General features: G+C 39.1%; 2 protein-coding genes across 5 annotated transcripts in view; both read left to right on the plus strand.

Moving 5' to 3' along the window:
• LOC105030020 (integrin alpha-M) overlaps positions 1–5,791 on the plus strand; it is a 77,919-nt gene extending 72,128 nt beyond the window's left edge. Inside the window, exons 23-30 of the mRNA XM_034292089.1 lie at positions 1,605–1,691; positions 1,832–1,910; positions 1,994–2,092; positions 2,230–2,310; positions 2,541–2,651; positions 2,806–2,922; positions 3,003–3,113; positions 5,527–5,791. Coding sequence (XP_034147980.1) covers positions 1,605–1,691; positions 1,832–1,910; positions 1,994–2,092; positions 2,230–2,310; positions 2,541–2,651; positions 2,806–2,922; positions 3,003–3,113; positions 5,527–5,622 — 781 coding nt within the window. The 3' untranslated portion in view covers positions 5,623–5,791. The remainder of the gene's footprint in view (positions 1–1,604; positions 1,692–1,831; positions 1,911–1,993; positions 2,093–2,229; positions 2,311–2,540; positions 2,652–2,805; positions 2,923–3,002; positions 3,114–5,526) is intronic.
• Positions 5,792–8,812: 3,021 nt separating this feature from the next.
• LOC105030019 (E3 ubiquitin/ISG15 ligase TRIM25) lies at positions 8,813–20,272 on the plus strand. Of its 4 annotated transcripts, XM_010903651.3 has the most exons (7): positions 8,813–9,449; positions 14,016–14,111; positions 14,645–14,878; positions 18,094–18,253; positions 18,669–18,728; positions 19,102–19,319; positions 19,409–19,500. In XM_010903651.3, exons 1-6 carry the CDS (start codon positions 8,874–8,876, stop codon positions 19,278–19,280), a joined length of 1,305 nt encoding a protein of 434 aa, XP_010901953.2. In that variant the 5' UTR covers positions 8,813–8,873; the 3' UTR covers positions 19,281–19,319; positions 19,409–19,500. The 4 variants fall into 4 exon arrangements, with proteins under 4 accessions (XP_010901953.2, XP_010901951.1, XP_010901954.1 ...); XM_010903649.4 differs by lacking the exon at positions 19,102–19,319 and having other exon boundaries at positions 19,409–20,272; XM_010903652.4 differs by lacking the exon at positions 19,409–19,500 and having other exon boundaries at positions 19,167–19,270.
• The last annotated feature ends 462 nt before the right edge of the window (positions 20,273–20,734 follow it).

Raw genomic sequence — 20,734 nt, forward strand, 5'->3', positions numbered from 1 at the left:
TGTGACCTATAATGTAAACAATTCAATTGAAAAATAAACTTAAATCTTTGAGGGGAAACTTGCAACCAGTTTATTGTAAAGTGTGCATATCAGAGCAAAAGCCATGGTCCGCAGAGAGCTTCCAAAGCATCAGAGGGATCTCATTGTTGAAATATATCAGTCAGGAGAAGTGTACAAAATCATTTCCAAAGCATTAGATATACCATGGAACACAGTGAAGACAGTCATCATCAAGTGGAGAAAATATGGCACAACAGAGATGTTACCAAGAACTGGACGTCCCTCCAAAACTGATGAAAGGATGAGAAGAAAACTGGTCAGGGAGGCTTCCAAGAGACCTACAGCAACATTAAAGGAATTGCAGGAATTTCTGGCAAGTACTGGCTGTGTGCCACATGTGACAACAATCTCCCGTATTCTTCATATGAATGGGCTATGGGGTAGGGTGGCAAGATGGAAGCTTACAAAGAAAAACATCCAAGCCCACCTGAAGCTTGCAAAAACAAACATCAAGTGCCCCCAAAACACATGGGAAAATGTGTTATGGTCTGATGAAACCAAAGTTGAATTTCTTGGCCATAATTCCAAAAGGTACGTTTGGCGCAAAAACAACACTGCACATCACCCAAAGAACACCATACCCACAGTGAAGCATGGTGGTGGCAGCATCATGCTTTAGGGCTGTTTTTCTTCAACTGGAACCAGGGCCATAGTCAGGGTGGAGGGAATTATGAACCGTTCCAAATACCAGGCAATTTTGGCACAAAACCTTCAGGCGTCCGTTAGAAAGCTGAAGATGAAGAGGAAGTTCACCTTTCAGCACGACAATGAGCCAAAGCACACATCCAAATCCACAAAAGCATGGCTTCACCAGAGCCCAGACCTGAATCCAATTGAACATCTGTGGGTTGATCTGAAGAGGGCTGTGTACATGAAATGTCCTCGCAATCTGACAGATTTGGAGTGCTTTTGCAAAGAAGAGTGGGCAAATATAGCCACGTCAAAATGTGCCAAGCTAATAGACTCCTACCCAAAATGACTGAGTGCTGTAATAAAATCAAAAGGTGCTTCAACAAAGTATTAGTTCAAGAGTGTGCACACTTATGCAACCAGATTATTGTGAGTTTTCTATTTTAAATCTTTCCCCCTCAAAGATTTCAGTTTGTTTTTCAATTGAATTGTTCACATTATTGGTCACATTAAAAGTGGAAAAAGTTCTGACATGATTTATCTTTGTCTCATTTTTTACATCTGAAAAAACTGGCATTTTAACAGGGGTGTGTAGACTTTTACATCCACTGTATTTATTAGTAGAATTATTTAGTATTTGTAGATAATATACCCCCTTAAAATATTGTTTCATGTTGCCTGTCCCCACATTCTAATGTCTAACTGATTGTGTAGCTTAAATTACGTTAAGGATAATGTGCTATAAATCGTCTCTGTATTTAAATCTATATTTAGTTTTCACAGTTCAAGATGACTGCCAATTATTTTCTTGGAACATTTTCTGAATGATTTTATATTTTGAAGTATATTAAACTGAGTAATGGTAAAGTCTTGTTGTCAGTGTTTATTGCTAATTCTTGTCTGATCCCATTTAGTGGAAATAATGAACATGCCCCAGCTAGTGAACTTTACAAAGTGAAAAGGATTGGTGTCAAATACAGAATTTATGTTTTGATTACAAGGTTTGTTTCTTAAATTAGTTAAAAAATGTTATTTTCCATAAAAATATATTATTCAATGCTTATATTAATGTTGGTCACCAATCTCAAATAAATTAACACAGTCAGTTATTTGTAATGCTTTTATTGGTTAATCTGTTTAGACACAAGGATTCTACCAAGTACATTAATTTCACTGCCGGGAAAAATGTTATGCAGAAACACGTGAATCAATCATTTGTGGTAAGAATCCTATTCTATGCATTTGTCTTGATGTCAGTGGAATATAATTGAGCTAATGTAGAAATAATCAAATTCTGTCTCAGGTTGTGAATTATGTAAGAGACTTTAATCTTACTGTGAAGATCAAGGTACCAATGAAACTTGGAGACAAATATATCTGGGCTGATCCAGATGTTTTAAAGGTAAGAATGCAAATAATTTGTTGAATAACAACCTCCCACATATACATCCCAAATGTAATACAACGAAATAACATTTTAACATAATAAAAGTGTCAGTTGAGAACTTTTTGATTGGACTGACAGAAAGGTTTTTTCAGATTCCAGGTTGTCGCAGAGAACATGATGAGAAACCTATTGCAACAGATTTTGTGGACAAACTGAAGAAAAAGGCTGCTGTGGTGATTTACTGCTTGTTTTTGTGTTTTGGGGAAAAAATCTGTGTAAAAATGTTGATAAAGTAAATATGTGTAAAATTTTTATTTTAACATTAAGATGATCAAGACTATACTTATTACATATAAAAGATATTTTAAGAAAACATCTTAATTGATTTTTCCCTACAATTACATACTTTTATGGATTCCAGCATGTTGATTTTAAAACAATTAAATCTTTCCTCTTCCTACAGGACTGCTCTGTCGCAATGTGTTGGGTTTTTGTGTGCAGTGTTGTCATGAGAAAAGACGCTCACAATACTTACAACATTGCTGGCAATGTCAGCTCTGGATGGATAGAGCAGGTAATAAATGAAAGATGGGGAATGAAAACTTGCAATAGAAAATATGTTTTAATAAACTAAATCAACAGTAGATGACCAGTGATATATAATACATCTCTTCCTGTTCTAGTCTCCCATGTTATTCTTCACATTTTTGGTCTCTCTTTTCTCTCAGATTGGTCTTGAGTCTGCCCACTTAAGCTTGATCAGCAGTGCCACTCTGGAGTATGACAGAAACCAATACATCTATTTTTCTTTGGACTCCCACCAAAACATCCCACCTGTCCAAACGGTAGACGTTGGCATAACTCCCAGTAACATTGCGATCCTAATTTAAACTCAATTGAAATTACATGTGTTTGTCATCTACAGATTGAAACTGAAGTGGAGGTGTACCCTGAGATTGATTTCACAAAGGAGATAATTGGTGGTGCTGTGGGAGGTCTGTTCCTGTTGGCTTTGATCACACCTGGGCTGTATAAGGTACTAGACTAACTCTTTTAGAAAAACATCATAATACATATAACATGAAACGTAAGCATGCAATCAGATCTGTGAACATATACACGCCCTTTTATGACTAGACATTAAATTCTTACTTTCCCTCTCCATTTGTTTTTGGATAGTTTTTTTATGTGCAAACTTTTGTCAGTAATGTTGGATCTGCAACCAAAGGTAAGAAGCTCGACAACATTAGAGATTCGGCAGCAATATGAAGACTTGTAGCTCTTGCTCTGTGCTATCAAAATAAAAGTCTGCAATAAGACATATACATTTGTGCTCAAAAGTTTGCACACCCTTGGAAAATTTGGTAAAATATGTACCTTTTGTAAAGAAAACATGAGTGAGCAGTCAAAACACGTCTTTTATTTCTTATGGGATTCACATTAAACTATAGGTCATGACAGAATGGCACAATCATGAAACAAAACATGGCAACAAAGAAAATATTTACTACCCCCTGGTCAAAAGTTTGCATACCCTTAGTTCTTAATACTGTGTATTGCCCCCTTTAGCATCAGTGACAGCGTGCAGTCTTTTGTAATAGTTGTCTATGAGGCCCCGAATTCTTGCAGGTGGTATAGCTGCCCATTTGTCTTGGCAAAATGCCTCCAGGTCACGCAAAGTCTTTGGTCGTCTTGCAAGAACCACATTAGCGTCCAAGTTAAATGGGGCATTGAGTACAGGCCAGTCATTTGTCAGAAAGCCCAAATACTCCCCAAATTACAGTTGTTCACATCCACACACCATACTTATCTGTCATAACCTCTGCCGGTCCAACAGAACTATGAGGGATGAACAGTGGTTTTCTACCTCACTTACCCATGTTCCCAGTTTACCCAGTAAATTGATTTTATCTCAATTAACGTGCCCAGCATGCATTAATAAACTCATAAGCTGGTAAGTGAGATAGTATAAAAGGTCCAAATTTCAATGCAGATTGAAAACCAGAGGTCTGACCACAAATGTATTGTGCTCTTAACTCCAAAGTTGAATTTCTCCGGGGGACCTGTATTGATCGAGGCCGGGTCACTTCTCCAGTTAGGCACTCCTGGTCAACTCCTCAAAGGATAGCCCTCTTTCGGGGGAGGTTTGAGCTCCAGAGATATGTCTGTGGCCGTGGCCGGTTAACCTGTTTGGAAAAAGACTCGAACCGAGCAGGATTAGGATCCCGAACGAGCACCCCAAATTATGATAGAATTTCAATTTTCAAGCTTACTCTCTCCTCTGTTCTTACTTTCAAACGTAGGTTGTTGATATCTGTATGTCATTCACTCAGCCCACTGGTCACTCACACGCCAAACTTTGCCAAGCATTAAGCGCTTTCCCCCTGCTTTTACCAGATGATGTCCTGCAGCTAGGGATGGCTGGCTGCCAAACATCATGCCCTCTTGACCTTATACCCCGAAAGAAGCTCTTCACATTGCCCAAGCTTACTCTCTCTCCTCTGTTCTAATTTTCATTGATCTAATCACTGCCTGACATTGACACCACATCACATCCTACTTTCTGCCCTCTCTGATTTGGCCATCTCAGGTTCTGCACACTCTTGGATTGCTTCCTTACTGGCAGGCCACTACTAGGTTACATAGAAGGGATTGGTACCTGCCGCCCATCCTCTTACAAATGGTGGTCCTGAAGGCTCGTTTCTTTACAGTTGAAACTCAAATACACTTCAACGCTATGGTTCTTCCTTATGGAGTAACAAGAGGTGTTTCTCACTATCTTCTGGCAATGCTCAATCCCTACATCCCTACTAGGGCTCTTCTTTCAGCCACCTTTAGGCTCTTGGCCATCCTTCGGGACAGGTCCTGATCCACAAAGTTAAAACTCTTCTTTGTCCTGGCACCTTAATGTTGCATTAGGGTGCACCAGCTCCACTTGAAGGCTAGCATAGCAGAGTCTCTGCCCATCTTCAAAAAATATCTTAAAACTCACATTTCATTGAGTACCTACAATAGTTTTTCTTCACCCACTCTGTTTGCTTCCTTTTGTTTTCATGTCATGTTATCTTTATTATTTTTATGGTCTTCTTTCGAGCACTGACTTTTGCCTGTAACAAATTAATCAATTTGAATGCACTTACTGCTATATTGTGTGGTTGTTTCAGATAGTTGTTTAAAAATGTATGCACTTACTGTAAGTTGCTCTTGATAAAAGAGCATTTGCTAAAATACTAAAATGTGGAATGTAAGAAAGGGCAAGTCATTACATTTGCAAAGAAATGGAAGGTAAACGTCAAGATCGCAATTGCATATGGGTTCATAGAAACAGAATTTTTTTTGTGTACAATATTTGCAAAATGAAGGGATCAAAACCCTTAATATTGAAATTGAACATCGCTTCGGTTTAATCTTATTCTTACAGCGAAATCACCATCTACTCTCTTTTTAAGGCCGGGTTATTCAAGAGCCAGTTCAAACAGATAATGCAGGATGCACCTGGTGATGAACCAGGGGGTGATGTACAAGAAACAGTACCAGCGGAATAACAACAAACAACAGTTGTTCTTTAAAAACCAAAAGCAAAGACTTCACGGAAACCACAAATGGTGAGGCAGCGTTTAGTCATTATGCTGCACAGAGTTGGAACAAACTTTTATTCATCTTTTAATTATCTTTTAGCCATCTTAAATGTGCTGTTTTTATTTGTATGCTTTGCCTTTTATGCTACATTTATTTATCTTATTTCTATTTTTTTTTTTTTGTAAAGCTTCATGAAATTGTATGAAATATGCTATACAAATTACCCTTACTTGACTTGCAATTAGCTGTGTTATTGTGAGATCAGGATTTGAATCCAACTAACAGACTAGTTCATTGCTGCAATGAAGCAGGGCCTTAATTATGAATTGGAAATCACAATATTGGAGATGAAACCAAGATAAAAGCAACAATAATAATTAGGTTACTTGAAAAAAAAAGGCTCAACTGGGAATTGTATATGCTGTGCACAACTGCAAGGCCTTATAAAGTTGGATTTACAAATCAGTGTGACCCAGTGAAATAATAATATTGCTACCAAAAATACTCAACTTAACAGATGATATAACAGCCAAGTTCAGTGTGTAGAATGAATATGCTTTAATATAAACACAATAGCTTGCTTATAACTTGCTGGGAAAAATGGAGTCATGAATCATGATTGTTTGATGTTTGAAAACCAGTTTGAAACCATGATTTCTTTCTGAGCAGTAAGAGGTATACAGTCTATGGCAAATATAGTCTCAAAGTATACTCATTTTTGGGCTGAAGTTAAACAGATGTCTTAGGTCAACTATATGGAACATGCCAAAAACTGTAGAAATGTTAAGGTTGATAGTCTAAAATAAACCAATTGTAGTGGTGAAACTTGAATGTCTTACTAATGATGTAGCATTCTACCAGCTGAATACATTTAAAATCGTTGAACTCCTTTATAATTGGTGTTGCATTTAACTTTAACTGCTGAAAATAATGTAATAGAGATGAATCCAATCACAGTTGAAGTCAGCATGCAGGAGAGGTGGGAGGCCAGGATGAATCATGTTTCCCACTAGTATTTACCTACTGTTGGGCCATGGGGTATGAGTCTAGGAGTAGTGGCAAGAGGTTCTTTCTGTTTTCTGGGGGTTTGTGGTGGAACTTTAGTACAACTGTTGAACCACTGGTTGAATGTTTAATTCCATTTCTGGATACAGAGTTGGGCAGTTGAAAGCTGAACTCAACCAAGGCACTCAATCTGGCTCAACAGGTCTAAAGAACTGCTATAGTCTGTGAATGAATACATTTACATATTCACTATTTCCACAGTTCCTTTAGTCCACCTAGTCTCGATATGCAACCCTACTGTTTATAGTTAGGGACATATCTCTATCTATATGATTGTTTAGTGTAATAAAAAGGAATAGTTGCTAGCTGGCTGGGATATATTGATCAGCTAACTGTTCATAGTAACAATAATTTGGAAAGTTAATAAGAAATAGTGTGAAAAAAGATCAACTCTTAATTCTGTGGCAGGTATTAATGAAACTACATGATAACAATATATTTATATATTAATAATTGTAGTCGGAAAAGTAAACTCACTTTTGCAATGTCAGGCATTCCACATTTAAAGTCACCCACATAGGCAAAATATAAATAGTAGGTAGATTTATGTTCGGTATCAAAAAAAAGAAAGGCCAGCTATCAGACCAGTTTAACTTTGCTGAAAGCTCTGTTTTAAATCATGAATGAAATGATGTAAAACTTGTCTTGCTTGGGTATACTCATTAAATTTGAATGTTTTGGTGATTACTTCCATGTTACTGATCTGATTTATTTGTACAAACATTTTGGTATGCAATGCATCACAACCCACACCAGAGAGATAGAGTACACGGCGCCTCATGTTTCTATGATGAATTGCTTTTGCCTCTGACCTTTGGTAAGGACAACAGGGTTGGATGTTAATACGGTCAAATTAAAGCTGAGTGACTGCACTTTAAGCCCATGTTAATTATTTAACTGTAACATGAATACAGCCAAAAAAACTAAACTTGTGTCAGTGTCCAATTACTTCCGGACCTCACCTGTCCAACCACTGAGAGGTGAAGTGAATAACACTAATAATCTTATCATGGCACCTGTTAGTGGTTGGGATACAGTATATTAAGCAGCAAGGGAACATTCTGTCCTCAAAGTTGATGTGTGGGCAAGTGTAAGGATCTGAGCAACTTTGACAAGGGCCAAATTGTGATGGCTAGATGACTGGGTCAGAGCATCTCCAAACAGCCCTTGTGTTTCAGAACTGGACCACAGAGCAATGGAAGATGGCCTGGTCTGATGTGGATGTTATTTTGACACGTACCACCTACCTAAGCATTGTTGCAGACCATGTGCCACTATTCATGGCAACAGTATTCCCTGATGGACTTGGTCTTTTTCAGCAGGATAATACACCCATCCACAAAGCAAAAGTGGTTCAGGAATGGTTTGAGGACCACAACAACGAGTAAAAAGGTGTTGACTTGGCATACAAATTCCCCAGATCTCAATCCAATCTAGCATCTGTGGGATGTGCTGGATAAACTAGTCTAATCCATCGAGGCCCCACCTCGCAACCTACAGGACTTGTAGGATCTGCTGCTAACGTCTTAGTGCCAGAGACCACAGAACACCTTCAGAGGTCTAGTGGAGTCCATGCCTCAACGGGTCAGGGCTGTTTTGGTGGCAAAGGGGTGACCTACACAATATTAGGCAGATGGTCATATTGTTGTGGTTGATGAGGAGGCGAACGGGTGTAGTCAACATCTCAGATGGGGAGAGTCAGGCATAAGAGGGTTTGGAAAAAATGCATTTACTAGTGTGTTTTGTGTCAGGTATGTTGTGATGGACAGTTTATGTAGCAGAAAAGAGTGCTGTGACCAATTCCAGGTCATTTCACTGTCTTATAAAAAGAAAGTTGTAGTAAAGATGGGAGATCTCTATTTGTTTGACCTGCATTCTCTTTCTGCAGGATGTCATTTCTGCTGTTCTGCTTATAGTTCTGGAATAGGGAGAAATTATGATCCAGGCCTTGGAGATCACAGAGAACTGAGAATATTTACTCTGGATATGATAGATCACTAATGCCCTCTACTGGCCAGACCTGATATCTGACATCTGAGTTCACTACAGAACCAGGAAGTCAAAGAAAATAAACCACTCCCATGAAAAAAAACAGTTCAAGGAAAACGACAACAATATCTGTTTTTTTTCTTTGTTGGTGTGAGCGTGAAAAATGGCAGAGGCCGTAAGCTCAATCAGTTGTTCAATCTGTTTATATCTACTGAAGGATCCAGTTACTATTCCCTGTGGACACAGTTACTGTATGAGCTGTATTAAGGGCTGTTTGGATCAGGAAGATGACATGGGAATCTACAGCTGCCCCCAGTGCAGACAGACCTTCAAACCAAGACCTGTTCTGAACAGGACCATCATCCTGGCTGAATTGGTGGAGAATCTGAAGAAGACAAAACTCCAAGCTGCTCCTCCTGATCATTATTATGCTGGACCTGGAGATGCGGTGTGTGATTTCTGCACTGGTAGAAAACTAAAAGCCACCAAGTCCTGTCTGATGTGTCTGGCCTCTTACTGTGAGACTCACCTCCAATCTCACTATGAAGTAGCTCCATTAAAGAGACACAAGTTGGTCCAAGCCTCTAAAAAACTAGAGGAGAAGTTCTGCTCTCATCATGACAAACTACTGGAGATTTACTGTTGTACTGATCAGCAGTGTATCTGTTATCTTTGTACAATGGATGAACATAAAGGCCATGATACCGTCTCAGCTGCATTGGAATGGACTGAGAAACAGGTAATTTGGGAACTTCAGCTATTTTTCTTTATACATAAATGCATTAACTCTACATATATGTCATATTAACTTTCAGAAAATATTTTATTCTAAGGTTTAAAAACAGCCCATGCCCAAACATTTCAAAGTATAGTAGATAAAGAATCAATAATTAACTGTAGGGAACAACTATTTAGATAATTTATCATTCTGTCAATTACTAGGAATGAAATGTAGATTAACACAAAGAAAACATACATTCAGGCATTGTTTTTTTATTGTAATAGCAGCCAGTTATACTTACCGTTTTAGAGTGTAAAATATAGCCACAGAAACTAAACCTAGAATGAAAAGGGAGAAGGTAAAAACAAAAATCTTTACCAACACACCAGAAAAGCTAGAGCTGGAAAGGCACACAGAAAATAAAAGGACTGAAAATGAGAAGAAAAAGCCCCTGAAAGGTTCAAAACAAATCAAAACCAAGAAGAAAACACTTGCCTACTGTAGCACAGAAGAAAGTTACATAAAGATTTTACCTGAATGAGGATGATGGGGACAATAATCTGTCTGCATTAGCCTATATAAGGTGGAAAGGTTCAGTTTTACTTCAACATAATCAATGTCACAATTTACCCCGATATGACTCAACTTATCCACTCCCTTGGCTCAATGTACCCCTCATCAGGGGCAAGTTGAGCCAAGAGACCACTATTTTTGAAAACGGTTTATTTTACATCCAAAGTGATTATTCCCAGGGATGCACCACATCATGAAATATATGTACATATTTTACTTGGAAACACTGTAGTTTCTCCTTCCCCCTGTGCTCGCAACCTTGGGGTCATCCTTGACTCCACCCTATGTTTCGAGCAACACATTAAACAGACTGTCAAATCATCTTTCTTTCATCTTCGTAACATTGCAAAACTCAAATCCTCCCTCCCCCCACCTGCAGCTGAAACTCTGATTCATGCATTCATCACCTCCCGTCTTGACTATTGTAACTCCCTCTTGTCCGGCATCAACTCCTCATACCTCCATAAGCTCCAAATGGTTCAAAACTCTGCTGCTAGGCTTCTTACTCATTCAAAGTCCTGGCAGCACATCACCCCAATCCTCTGTGAGCTTCACTGGCTCCCTGTCAAACAGCGCATTGAATACAAAATACTCCTCCTGACTTACAAAGCCCTCCACAAACTTGCTCCCCCCTACCTCTCGGACCTTCTTCAACACTATCAACCTTCACGCTCACTCCGCTCTTGTACAGCAGGCCACCTCATCATCCCCAGATCCAAGCTACGGAGCTGTGGTGACAGGGCATTCTACAGGGTTGCTCCCCGGCTCTGGAACTCACTGCCACAATCCATCCTTGACTCTGACTCTCTTAACACCTTCCGCCTCCGCCTTAAGCCATTTCTGTTTAAACAAGCCTTCCCATAGCCCCTTTGTTGTTGTATATTTTATTTCTCAGTGTTCTTTGTTTTGCTTGTTTTTGTAAAGCGTCTTTGGGTCATTGAAAAGCGCTATATAAATCCCATGTATTATTATTATTATTATTATTATTATTACTGTCCTGCCTTCACTTAAAAGTTGCCTCAAGTTAAAACTGGCTAAATTTACCCTGCTCTCCTATATTATTAGTTATGACTATTCCAAGTAGGAAGATACTACTACTACTTCCACTACTGGCTTGTAAGCAATAAAACAGCCAGTGGCAAAAGCCGTACTGATGCTATTTGTAGTGGAAGTAAATTTCATATGAAATTGTTTCTAGCTAAATATTAAAACATGGCATGATGTTAATTAATGCGCAACAAAATTATATTTTGAGATGCAATTTCATGACGAGGTAATATGTTCCAATCCGTCCAAGTACTGGCATATTAATTTACTATACTAAGCAGTACGTACATCATCACCCACAAAGTACGTAAGTTACCCACGAAGTATGTAAGCAGTAGTACGAAGTATGTGATCGGAGATTCATCAGACACTGTCCTTCATGTGTCCTCTATGTTGAAAAGAAAGGCTGAACAGTATTGGTTGTAGCCAAAATGACACAAAAAATAGATAACCAATGGAGAAGCATCACCCACACCTCCCACGAAAGGCCACCCACAGATGTGGGGTCAAAGTGAAAACAAAGAACTAGTGTTTCAATCAGAAAATACATTTCAAAACCAATGAAAGAAGCACTGCAAGCAAAGGGGTCTGTCTAGCCAAAATAGAGTGTGGTTGATAGCGAGTTTTGTTTTTAAATACATTTTTGTTCTCAATATATTTACTCTACTACAAAATATTTGGTTGCAAAAAATGTATATTACTTTGAAGCCTAAGCTTTGCTTTTAGAACAATTATTTTTGATTGAAAAGAAAAAAGTTGTGCTCTCGACAAAAAGAGACCAATGTTCCTTCATACAGGTGGCATTCAAATATTGTTGGACAGAATACCAGAATACAAACATGCATGACTTCTCTGCAGCACACATTCTCTGTAGATGGCAGGTTTTTGCAGTGCCCACAGGTACGTCTTATGAAAAAATAAACAAAAGTTTGTATATTACAGGAAAAGCAAGGGCTTATTATGAGTGACATGTGGTCTATGTAAAGTACCAATCAGACCTTTCCCATCCTCCCACCCTCCTACATTGCCTCGGCCCCAAACCCAATCTGTTAAAATCTGGGGATTCTGGTGGGGAGAATTCCTCGTCCTCATTTTGACCATTCAGGCACAAAGGTTACATGTATAGCAGTGACTCTTTTAGCCCAGTCAGCAGCGAAGGTTTGATACTGCCTGAGATTTCAGCCACAGAAATGGGGTGAATTCCTGTTTTGCAATTGAAAAACCGACCCCTGTTGTGATTTTGTATTAATACTTTAATAAACTACATGGGCGGTCACGTAACTGCTTGCCCTACATGTGCTTCCTTTTTCTTCTCCCTTCCCAATCATGACATCATACATAACCCAGGCCCACAGGTGTCAAACCCAGTACATGACAACACCCAAAACAAATATTTATGAGGAAATAGTTGGGAAATAGCATTTCTGGAATGTTTGAAAGGTGGTCCATAACTAATGTTGAGGCTCAGTGTTACTCTTTAATAGACATGAAACAACAGAACTACTGGTGCCTTACATTTGTAACACATCCTCTACCATTAGTCCACCGCCTGGGAGATGCATCCTAAAGGTTAACATGTTATTTCCAATTCTAAATAAGAACTTTGCTAAACAATACATACTGTACCCCACTGTCTAGAGATCCCACCCCACAAAAGCTTGGAGTGACAGCGCAGAAGCATAGAAGAGGCCTCTCAAATTTCAGGGGGTGCCCCAGTGAGCCCTCTTAACCTCTGTCATCATTTACACTGTTATACAAGCTGTACACTCACTACTTTACATTGTAGCAAAGTGTCATCTCTTCAGTGCTGTCACATGAAAAGATATAATAAAACTTTTACAAAACTGTGAGGGGTGTACTCACTTTTGTGAGATACTGTAAGAAAGGTTTGCAGTGACAGCGCAGAAGCATAGAAGAGGCCACTCAGATTTCAGGGGTTGCCCCAGTGGCCCAGCCCCTAGATACACCAAGGGTTCTGAGCCCTCTTAACCTCTGTTGTCATGGCTACAATGTGTGCATCACATCACGCTGGCACATTATTCAACAAACTGCTTTCAGTATAAAAGGCAGAAGAACTGAGTTGTACATCTTTCCAATGGTACAGCCACAGCCTCCAACATTTTACAATCTTTCTTTGCAGTTTTTGTCCGTGTCCCACATAGATCCAATTAATCGATAAAGTCAGCTATTTTTGTTTTCAACTAATTACTGACGTTTTAAAATCATCTGTTATGTCTAACTTCTCTTTTGATTAATACAGTTCCATTGAAATAGGGCCACACAATATTTCAAAATGTAAACATTTTCAAGATCCTGCAGGTTAATGCCTCTTTACGTTTCTTAACAAGTACAGTGGGTAGAACAAGTATTTGATACACTGCCGATTTAGCAGGTTTTCCCACTTACACAGCATGTAGAAGTCTGTCATTTTTATCATAGGTAGTCTTCAACTGTGAGTGACGGATAAAAAAAATCCTGAAAATCCCATTGTATGATTTTTAAATAATAATTAGCATTTTATTGCATGACATAAGTATTTGATCACCTACAAACCAGTAAGAATCCGGCTCTGACAGACCTGTTAGTTTTTCTTTAAGAAGCCAAATACTTTTTCTCCCCACAGTATGTGTCACTTGAATTAATTCCCTTTGACCAATGATTTTAACATAAAAAGTTTTGCTGTACTATGTTATAGTTCTGTGTAATGAAAATGTGTGGTCTTGGAGTTAATACGCAGGTAATGGTCTAGAAGCATGTAAATAAGGATCCAGAGATTTCAGATTTGTTCCATTCTCTAATCATTAGGGTAATGATAGACAGGGTCATGTTGTTTAGATTCCGTCTCTCACAGTGGAAATGTACCTATGATAAAAATTACACACCCCTACATGCTTTGTAAGTAGGAAAACATGCAAAATCGGCAGTGTATCAAATAGTTGTTCTCCCCACTGTATGTCTCTGCAGAAACATTTGGGGGAGAAACATCAGCAGTCCCAGAAAATAATCCAGGAAAAAGAGAAGGAGATTCAGGAGCTGAGACAGGCTGTGGACTCTCTGAAGGTGCATTTTCGTACTGCTAAATATACAGTACATTTGGAAAGTATTCAGACCCCTTCACTTTTTCCACATTTTAATCATTCAAAGACCCCAAGAGCTAATTGGACTCGATAATTCTTAAATTGAAGAAGTGTGGAATCACACACGCTTGGTGGTCACTGTGTTCTTGGGGATCATGTCCAATCAGGTCAACTTACCACAGAGGGACTCAAATCAAGTTGTAGAACCATCAGAAGGATGACCAATGGAAAAAGGATGCAACTGAGCTAAATTTCAAGTGACTTAGCAAATGGTCTGAATACTGTTTTTTAATTAATTTGCCAAAAACATCTAAAAACCTGTTTTTGCTTCTGATTATTGGTTACTGTGTGTAGATTGACGGGGAAAGAAGCACTAAATCATTTTAGAATTAGGCTGTAACATAACAATATGTGGTAAAATTGAAGGGGTCTAAATACTTTCAGAATCTGTGGTCCTGAGAGCAGAGTCAATGAGCTTATTAAAATGGACCCCCTTCTCTCTCTGTGTCCTAACAGCACTCTGCACAGGCAACAGTGGAGGACAGTGAGAAGATATTTACTGAGCTGATCCACTACCTTGAGAAAAGACGCTCTGAGTTAAAGGAGTTGATCAGAGCTCAGGAGAAGACTGAAGTAAATCGGGCTGAAGAACTCTTGAAACAACTGGAGAAGGAGGTTGCTGAGATGAGGAGGAGAGATGTTGAGCTGAAGCAGCTCTTAGATGAAAAGGATCACATCAATTTTCTCCAGGTGACATCACTAAGTTACCTTAAAAATGTAATGACTACACTGCAAAAAATATGTCTTATCAAGTACATTATCTTGTTTTAAGGTTTAAAATAGTACTAAAGTTGTGTTTGATAATACCGCTTGGTTTTAGAAAATATGCATTGAATATTAAGACATTTGCCTCGTTCCGTTCCAGATTATTTCAAGCAAATATATTTATTCTCTTATTTTTTTAAAGATTTTATTTGCAGTGTGCCCTTGACTTCTTTACCAGTTTTTTGCTCGACTGCGTAAGAGATGCCGGCCTAGAAGAGTGGATGTCTCTTAGTGAGTGACTGAGCGAGTGAGTGAGTGACTGAATGACTGACTACCCCTTGTTAAATAGTGGTCGTTAGTGTGATGGCAATTTCATCGATCAGAACTTTTAAAGGAGTAAGGACAGAGACAAAATTCTCTTGCAGAATTTAATAGTTTATTTGCAAATAGAGAGACGCGTCAAATGCTTACAGAATAATCATCCGAGGAGTCTCTAACTTAATACATAAACAGTCATCAGTACTTATAGTGGAAAATGGGTTGTGGTAAGATGCTGCCCATCTGTCTTGTTGTCACATAGGTTTTATCCAAAGGGTATTCTTCCTGACATGTTTACTGTTGTGTTTACCTAAAGGGGCCAACTGACCTTACTTCCTCCCAAGGACCACATTCCTAAGAAACAAAGGACTGGCACCCGTCTTGATCTAGGCAGGAGAACAGATGGTCAAAGTACCTAGTGGTGCTCTGATATTATACAGACGTGTGTCACAATCAAAGTAAAGATTTACATACCAGGCAATAGAAAGACTGACATTTCTCAAATGTACCTTAGTTCAACATTTCCATAACATTAGAGACAGGGACTCCGGATAAACAGGTCCCATGTTCGACTCCCGTAACAGTCAAAACACATTATGGCTTAGGGTTTGTTCAGGACAGGGAAAAACTTTTTACTGGGTACAACCTTCAGTAGCTACAGTGGGGAGAACAAGTATTTGATACACTGCAGATTTTCCTACTTACAAAGCATTTAGAGGTCTGTAATTCTTAACATAGGTACTCTTCAAATGTGAGTGACAGAATCTAAAACAAAAATCCCATTGTATGATTTTTAAATAATTAATTTGCATTTTATTGCATGACATAAGTAATTGATCACCTACAAACCAGTAAGAATTCCAGCTCTCACAGACCTGTTAGTTTTTCTTTAAGAAGCCCTCCTTTTTTCCACTCATTGCCTGTATTAACTGCACCTGTTTGAACTCGTTACCTGTATAAAAGACACCTGTCCACACAATCAAACAGACTCCAACCTCTCCACAATGGCCAAGACCAGAGAGATGTGCAAGCACATCAGGGATAGAATTGTAGACCTGCACAAGGCTGGGATGGGCTACAGGACAATAGGCAAGCAGCTTGGTGAGAAGGCAACAACCGATGGCGTAATTATTAGAAAATGGAAGAAGTTCAAGATGACGGTCAATCTCCCTCGGTCTGGGGCTCCATGCAAGATCTCACCTTGTGGTGTGGAATGTGAGGGATCAGCTCAGAAAACTACACGGCAGGACCTGGTCAATGACCTGAAGAGAGTTGGGACCACAGTTTCAAAGAAAATCATTAGTAACACACTACACAGTCATGGATTAAAATCCTGCAGAGCACGCAAGGTCCCCCTGCTCAAGCCAGCGCATGTCCAGGCCTGTCTGAAGTTTGCCAATGACCATCTGGATGATCCAGAGGAGGAATGGGAGAAGGTCATGTGGTCTGATGCAAATGGGACAGGACGACTGCACCGCATTGAGGGGAGGATGGATACGCCCATGTATCGCGAGATCCCTCAGTAAGAGCATTGAAGAGGGGTCGTGGCTAGGTCTTCCAGCATGACATCAACCCAAAACACACAGCCAGAGCAACTAAGGAGTGACTCTGTAAGAAGCATCTCAAGGTCCTGGAGTGGCCTAGCCAGTGTCCAGACCTGAACCCAATAGAAAATCTTTGGAGGGAGCTGAAAGTCTGTATTGCCCAGCGACAGCCCCGAAACCTGAATGATCTGGAGAAGGTCTGTATGGAGGAGTGGGCCAAAATCCCTGCTGCAGTGTTTGCAAACCTGGTCAAGAACTACAGGAAATGTATGATCTCTAATTGCAAACAAAGGTTTCTGTACCAAATATTAAGTTTTGCTTTTCTGATGTATCAAATACTTATGTCATGCAATATAATGCAAATTAATTATTTAAAAATCATAAAATAGGATTTTCTGGACTTCTGTTTTAGATTCTGTCACTCACATTTGAAGAGTACCTACATTAAAAATTACAGACTTCTACATGCTTTGTAAGTGGGAAAACCTGCAAAATCGGCAGTGTATCAAATACTTGTTCTCCCCACTGTACGTTATAGGAAGCCTAAAATAAAACAGTTCTGGTGGATATTAGGATATGTTTCCAGATAGAAAAACACTTCGCTATCTACAAGATTCTCTCGTCTTTTTACTTGATGAAAAAATCAGTTATCATCACCTATATTGATTGATACTGTATCTATGTCCTTCACAAATGGCAAATTGGCTGTTAAAACGGCCAAGTGCAAAAGAGGATTTGTTCAGGATAGACAAAAACCTCTCTGGATACAATCTTCAGTAGCTACGTTATAGGAAGCTTAAAATAAAACTTTTTTATGTTATATTGCAACTATTTCTGGTGGATTTTCGATTTTTGAATTACGTATTAGGATTTGTTCAGGATAGACAAAAGCTTTGCTGGCTACATGATCCTCTCGTCTTTTCATTTGAGAAAAAAAGTAAGTTATCGTCAGCTATATTGATAGTTATTATATCAATGTCATTCACAAATGGCTATCAAGCTGTTAAAATGGCCAGTGGCAAAAGTTATAGATGCTATTTGTGGTGGAGGTAAACCTAATAAAAAACGTTATTCAGTTTAACACAATGCTTAATGGTGTCCAGCGAAATATTGAAACTCGGCGTGATGTTAATGATCTAATGTTGAAATACTACACCAAATCTCAAAAGATTTATAGCTCTGTGGCGTAGTGGTTAAGGATACAGTCTCGTATGTGGGAGACACAGGTTTGAATCCAGGGAGGGCATCAACGGTTATCACTTTTTATTCCAGGCTGGCTGAACCAGGCTTGCCTGGTTTCTTGTTTCTTAAACCTCCTACTGATTTTCCTCTCTGTAGAGTTTCCAGTCTCTCGGTGTATCTCCTGGATCTGAGGTCTTACCCAGCATCACTGTCTATCCACACATCTCCTTTGAAAATGTAAAGAAATCAGTCTCCGAACTGAAAAATCAAATACAGGATGTTTGCAAAAAGGAAATGGACAGGATATCTGGGGAAGGTTGGTCAAATAAATTTAAGAATCCTTACAATATGCTATAATTCCATCAACAGTATTTTGGAAGAATGTCATGAAAATGTGTATAATGTTACCCATATGGAACGGTGTAAAATTGTAAAGTCTGACATGTATAAGTAGGTAACATTTAGATAATAGATAACATTTTGCACAATTGAGTATTGACATAGAGGACAGTAAGCTGATCCTTCTTAGGTCTAACATATATGTGATATAAACATTTCTAAGAACTTACATTCATGATCTGACTGACACACAAGATCAAACAAACAGTTCTTAAGAATAATGATATTAAACTTGTTGTTAGTATGTGGTTTCTCTTTATAATCTACCTATTTGTAGATTCTGAACCGAAATAATAAGGACCTGTGTTATACAAGTCTGTCTGTCTCCATAGTGGCCACAGTTCAGATTGGACCACTTGCTGAGTCCAAGAACAGAGAGGATTTCTTGACATGTAAGGAAACACAATCACACACAGACCAACACAATCACACCATTTATTTGCACTTCATTTGAAGGCACACACACACCTATTGGCAGGCGTATGTAAACACTATTACATACTGTTTCTTAGCATGTAAATACAGTCTTACGCACTCACAGAGAGACTGTCATGGTATTTCCATTGATAGGAACTCTTAATGGAAGTAAGTACAGAGACAACATTCTCTTGGCACAATTTGCAGTTTATTTGCAAATAGAGAGATGCGTCAAAAGCTTAGAAAATAAATCTGCAAGGATTCTGAGGAAAATACATGAACAGTCAGTATTTGTTACAGTTAAAAGGGGTGTGGTAAGATTCTGCCCATCTGTCTTATGTCACATAGGTTTTAACCGAAGGGCGGGCTGTCCCCTCACCTTATCCTTTTTGCCCTATGTGTTTACTGTCAAGGGGATAGGGGCACATTGTAAAAGGCAGTCGGCCACATTCCTTACGGACAAAGGACAGATACCTTATTGGTTTGGGCAGATTAACATATGGTCAGAGAACCCAATGATCTTCTGATATTATTCAGACGTCACAAAGACCAGAGTTACATACCAGGTAATAGAAAAGAAGACATTTCTCAAATGTACATTAGTTCAAGATTTTCCATAACACACACTCACTGATTTTGTTTTTCATTCTCTTAGATTCCTGCCAGCTGACACTGGATCCCAATACAGCACATTACGGCCTGTGTCTTTCTGAGGGGAACAGAAGGTTGTCATGGAGTAATAAGGGCCAGTTCTATACTGAGCACCTAGACAGATTTAACTGCTATAACCAGGTGTTGTGTAGAGAGGGTCTGTCTGGAGTCTGTTACTGGGAGGTAGAGTGGAGTGGGGAGTGGGTTAATGTAGCTGTCTCATACAAAACTATCAAAAGGAAAGGAGGTGGTAATAAGTGTTTTTTTGGGTATAATGATCAGTCTTGGATGTTACATTGTTCTTCATCAAGTTTCTGTTTCTGGCACAATAATAACAGGACTGATATCCCTGTTCCCTGCTCATCCAGAGTAGGAGTGTATCTGGACCACAGGGCAGGAACTCTGTCCTTCTACAGTGTCTCTGACACAATGACCCTCCTCTACAGAGTCCAGACCACATTCACTCAGCCACTCTATCCTGGGTTCAGTGTTTATAAGGGAAACTCTTTGGAGATACTGATGCATATAAACTGATATACCTATCACTGTGCTTGTATCAATCTATGATTGATTTACTATGTCTAAAGATTGATTTGTAATTCCAGATATCATATAGTAAAATATAATATAGTTACTAATTTGAATGTGCAGAGGTTTCAATCAAACCAAGTGGAACGCAGTGAGCCTGAGCTTATGGTTCCTGAATAAACATGAACACGAGACATGTACCTCAATGGTAAAGAGTTGATTGGCAAGTGAAATTAACCAATCATAGAGTAGTGTTGATCGCTGGTTGATCGCTGAAGGAAGTTGTTCTGTGCTTCCATATATGTGTTTTTGAGTGTCATTAAACCAAAGGACATTGCCAGCCATTGCTTGAGTGTAGAGGAAGAACCTGCAGCAACTTAATATGGTCACACCCCTCTCCAGAATGTAGGTATAATAAGTGATGTACTACAACTGGTTGATCGCTGAAGGAAGTTTGTATTTAAGCCTTAAAAAAAATGACATGGAGGAAGAACACTTCAGGTCACTGACAAGGAAGGACCAGAAAACAAACGGTATACTGTAGAGGAGAGGCATGCACTGTATACAGTAGAGGAGAGGCACGCACTGTATACAGTAGAGGAGAGGCACGCACTGTATACTGTAGAGGAGAGGCACGCACTGTATACTGTAGAGGAGAGGCACGCATTGTATACTGTAGAGGAGAGGCACGCACTGTATACTGTATACTGTAGAGGCATGCACTGTAAACGAAAGAGCAACAACTCAATGAGCTGACTCAAACCAATGACCAACAACCAAAGGACAAACAGGGCAATTTAAA

The sequence above is a fragment of the Esox lucius genome, chromosome 5 (assembly GCF_011004845.1).
Source record: "Esox lucius isolate fEsoLuc1 chromosome 5, fEsoLuc1.pri, whole genome shotgun sequence".
NCBI classification, from domain to species: Eukaryota; Metazoa; Chordata; class Actinopteri; order Esociformes; family Esocidae; genus Esox; species Esox lucius.

What these genes read in the sequence shown, in the direction of transcription:
- LOC105030019 (XM_010903649.4), top strand. Translation starts at nt 8,874, where the DNA reads ATGGCAGAGGCCGTAAGCTCAATCAGTTGTTCAATCTGTTTATATCTA. An exon ending in AGGCTGTGGACTCTCTGAAG is followed by an intron (nt 14,112 to 14,644) that starts GTGCATTTTCGT and finishes GTGTCCTAACAG; the next exon opens with CACTCTGCACAGGCAACAGT. An exon ending in CAGAGAGGATTTCTTGACAT is followed by an intron (nt 18,729 to 19,408) that starts GTAAGGAAACAC and finishes TCATTCTCTTAG; the next exon opens with ATTCCTGCCAGCTGACACTG.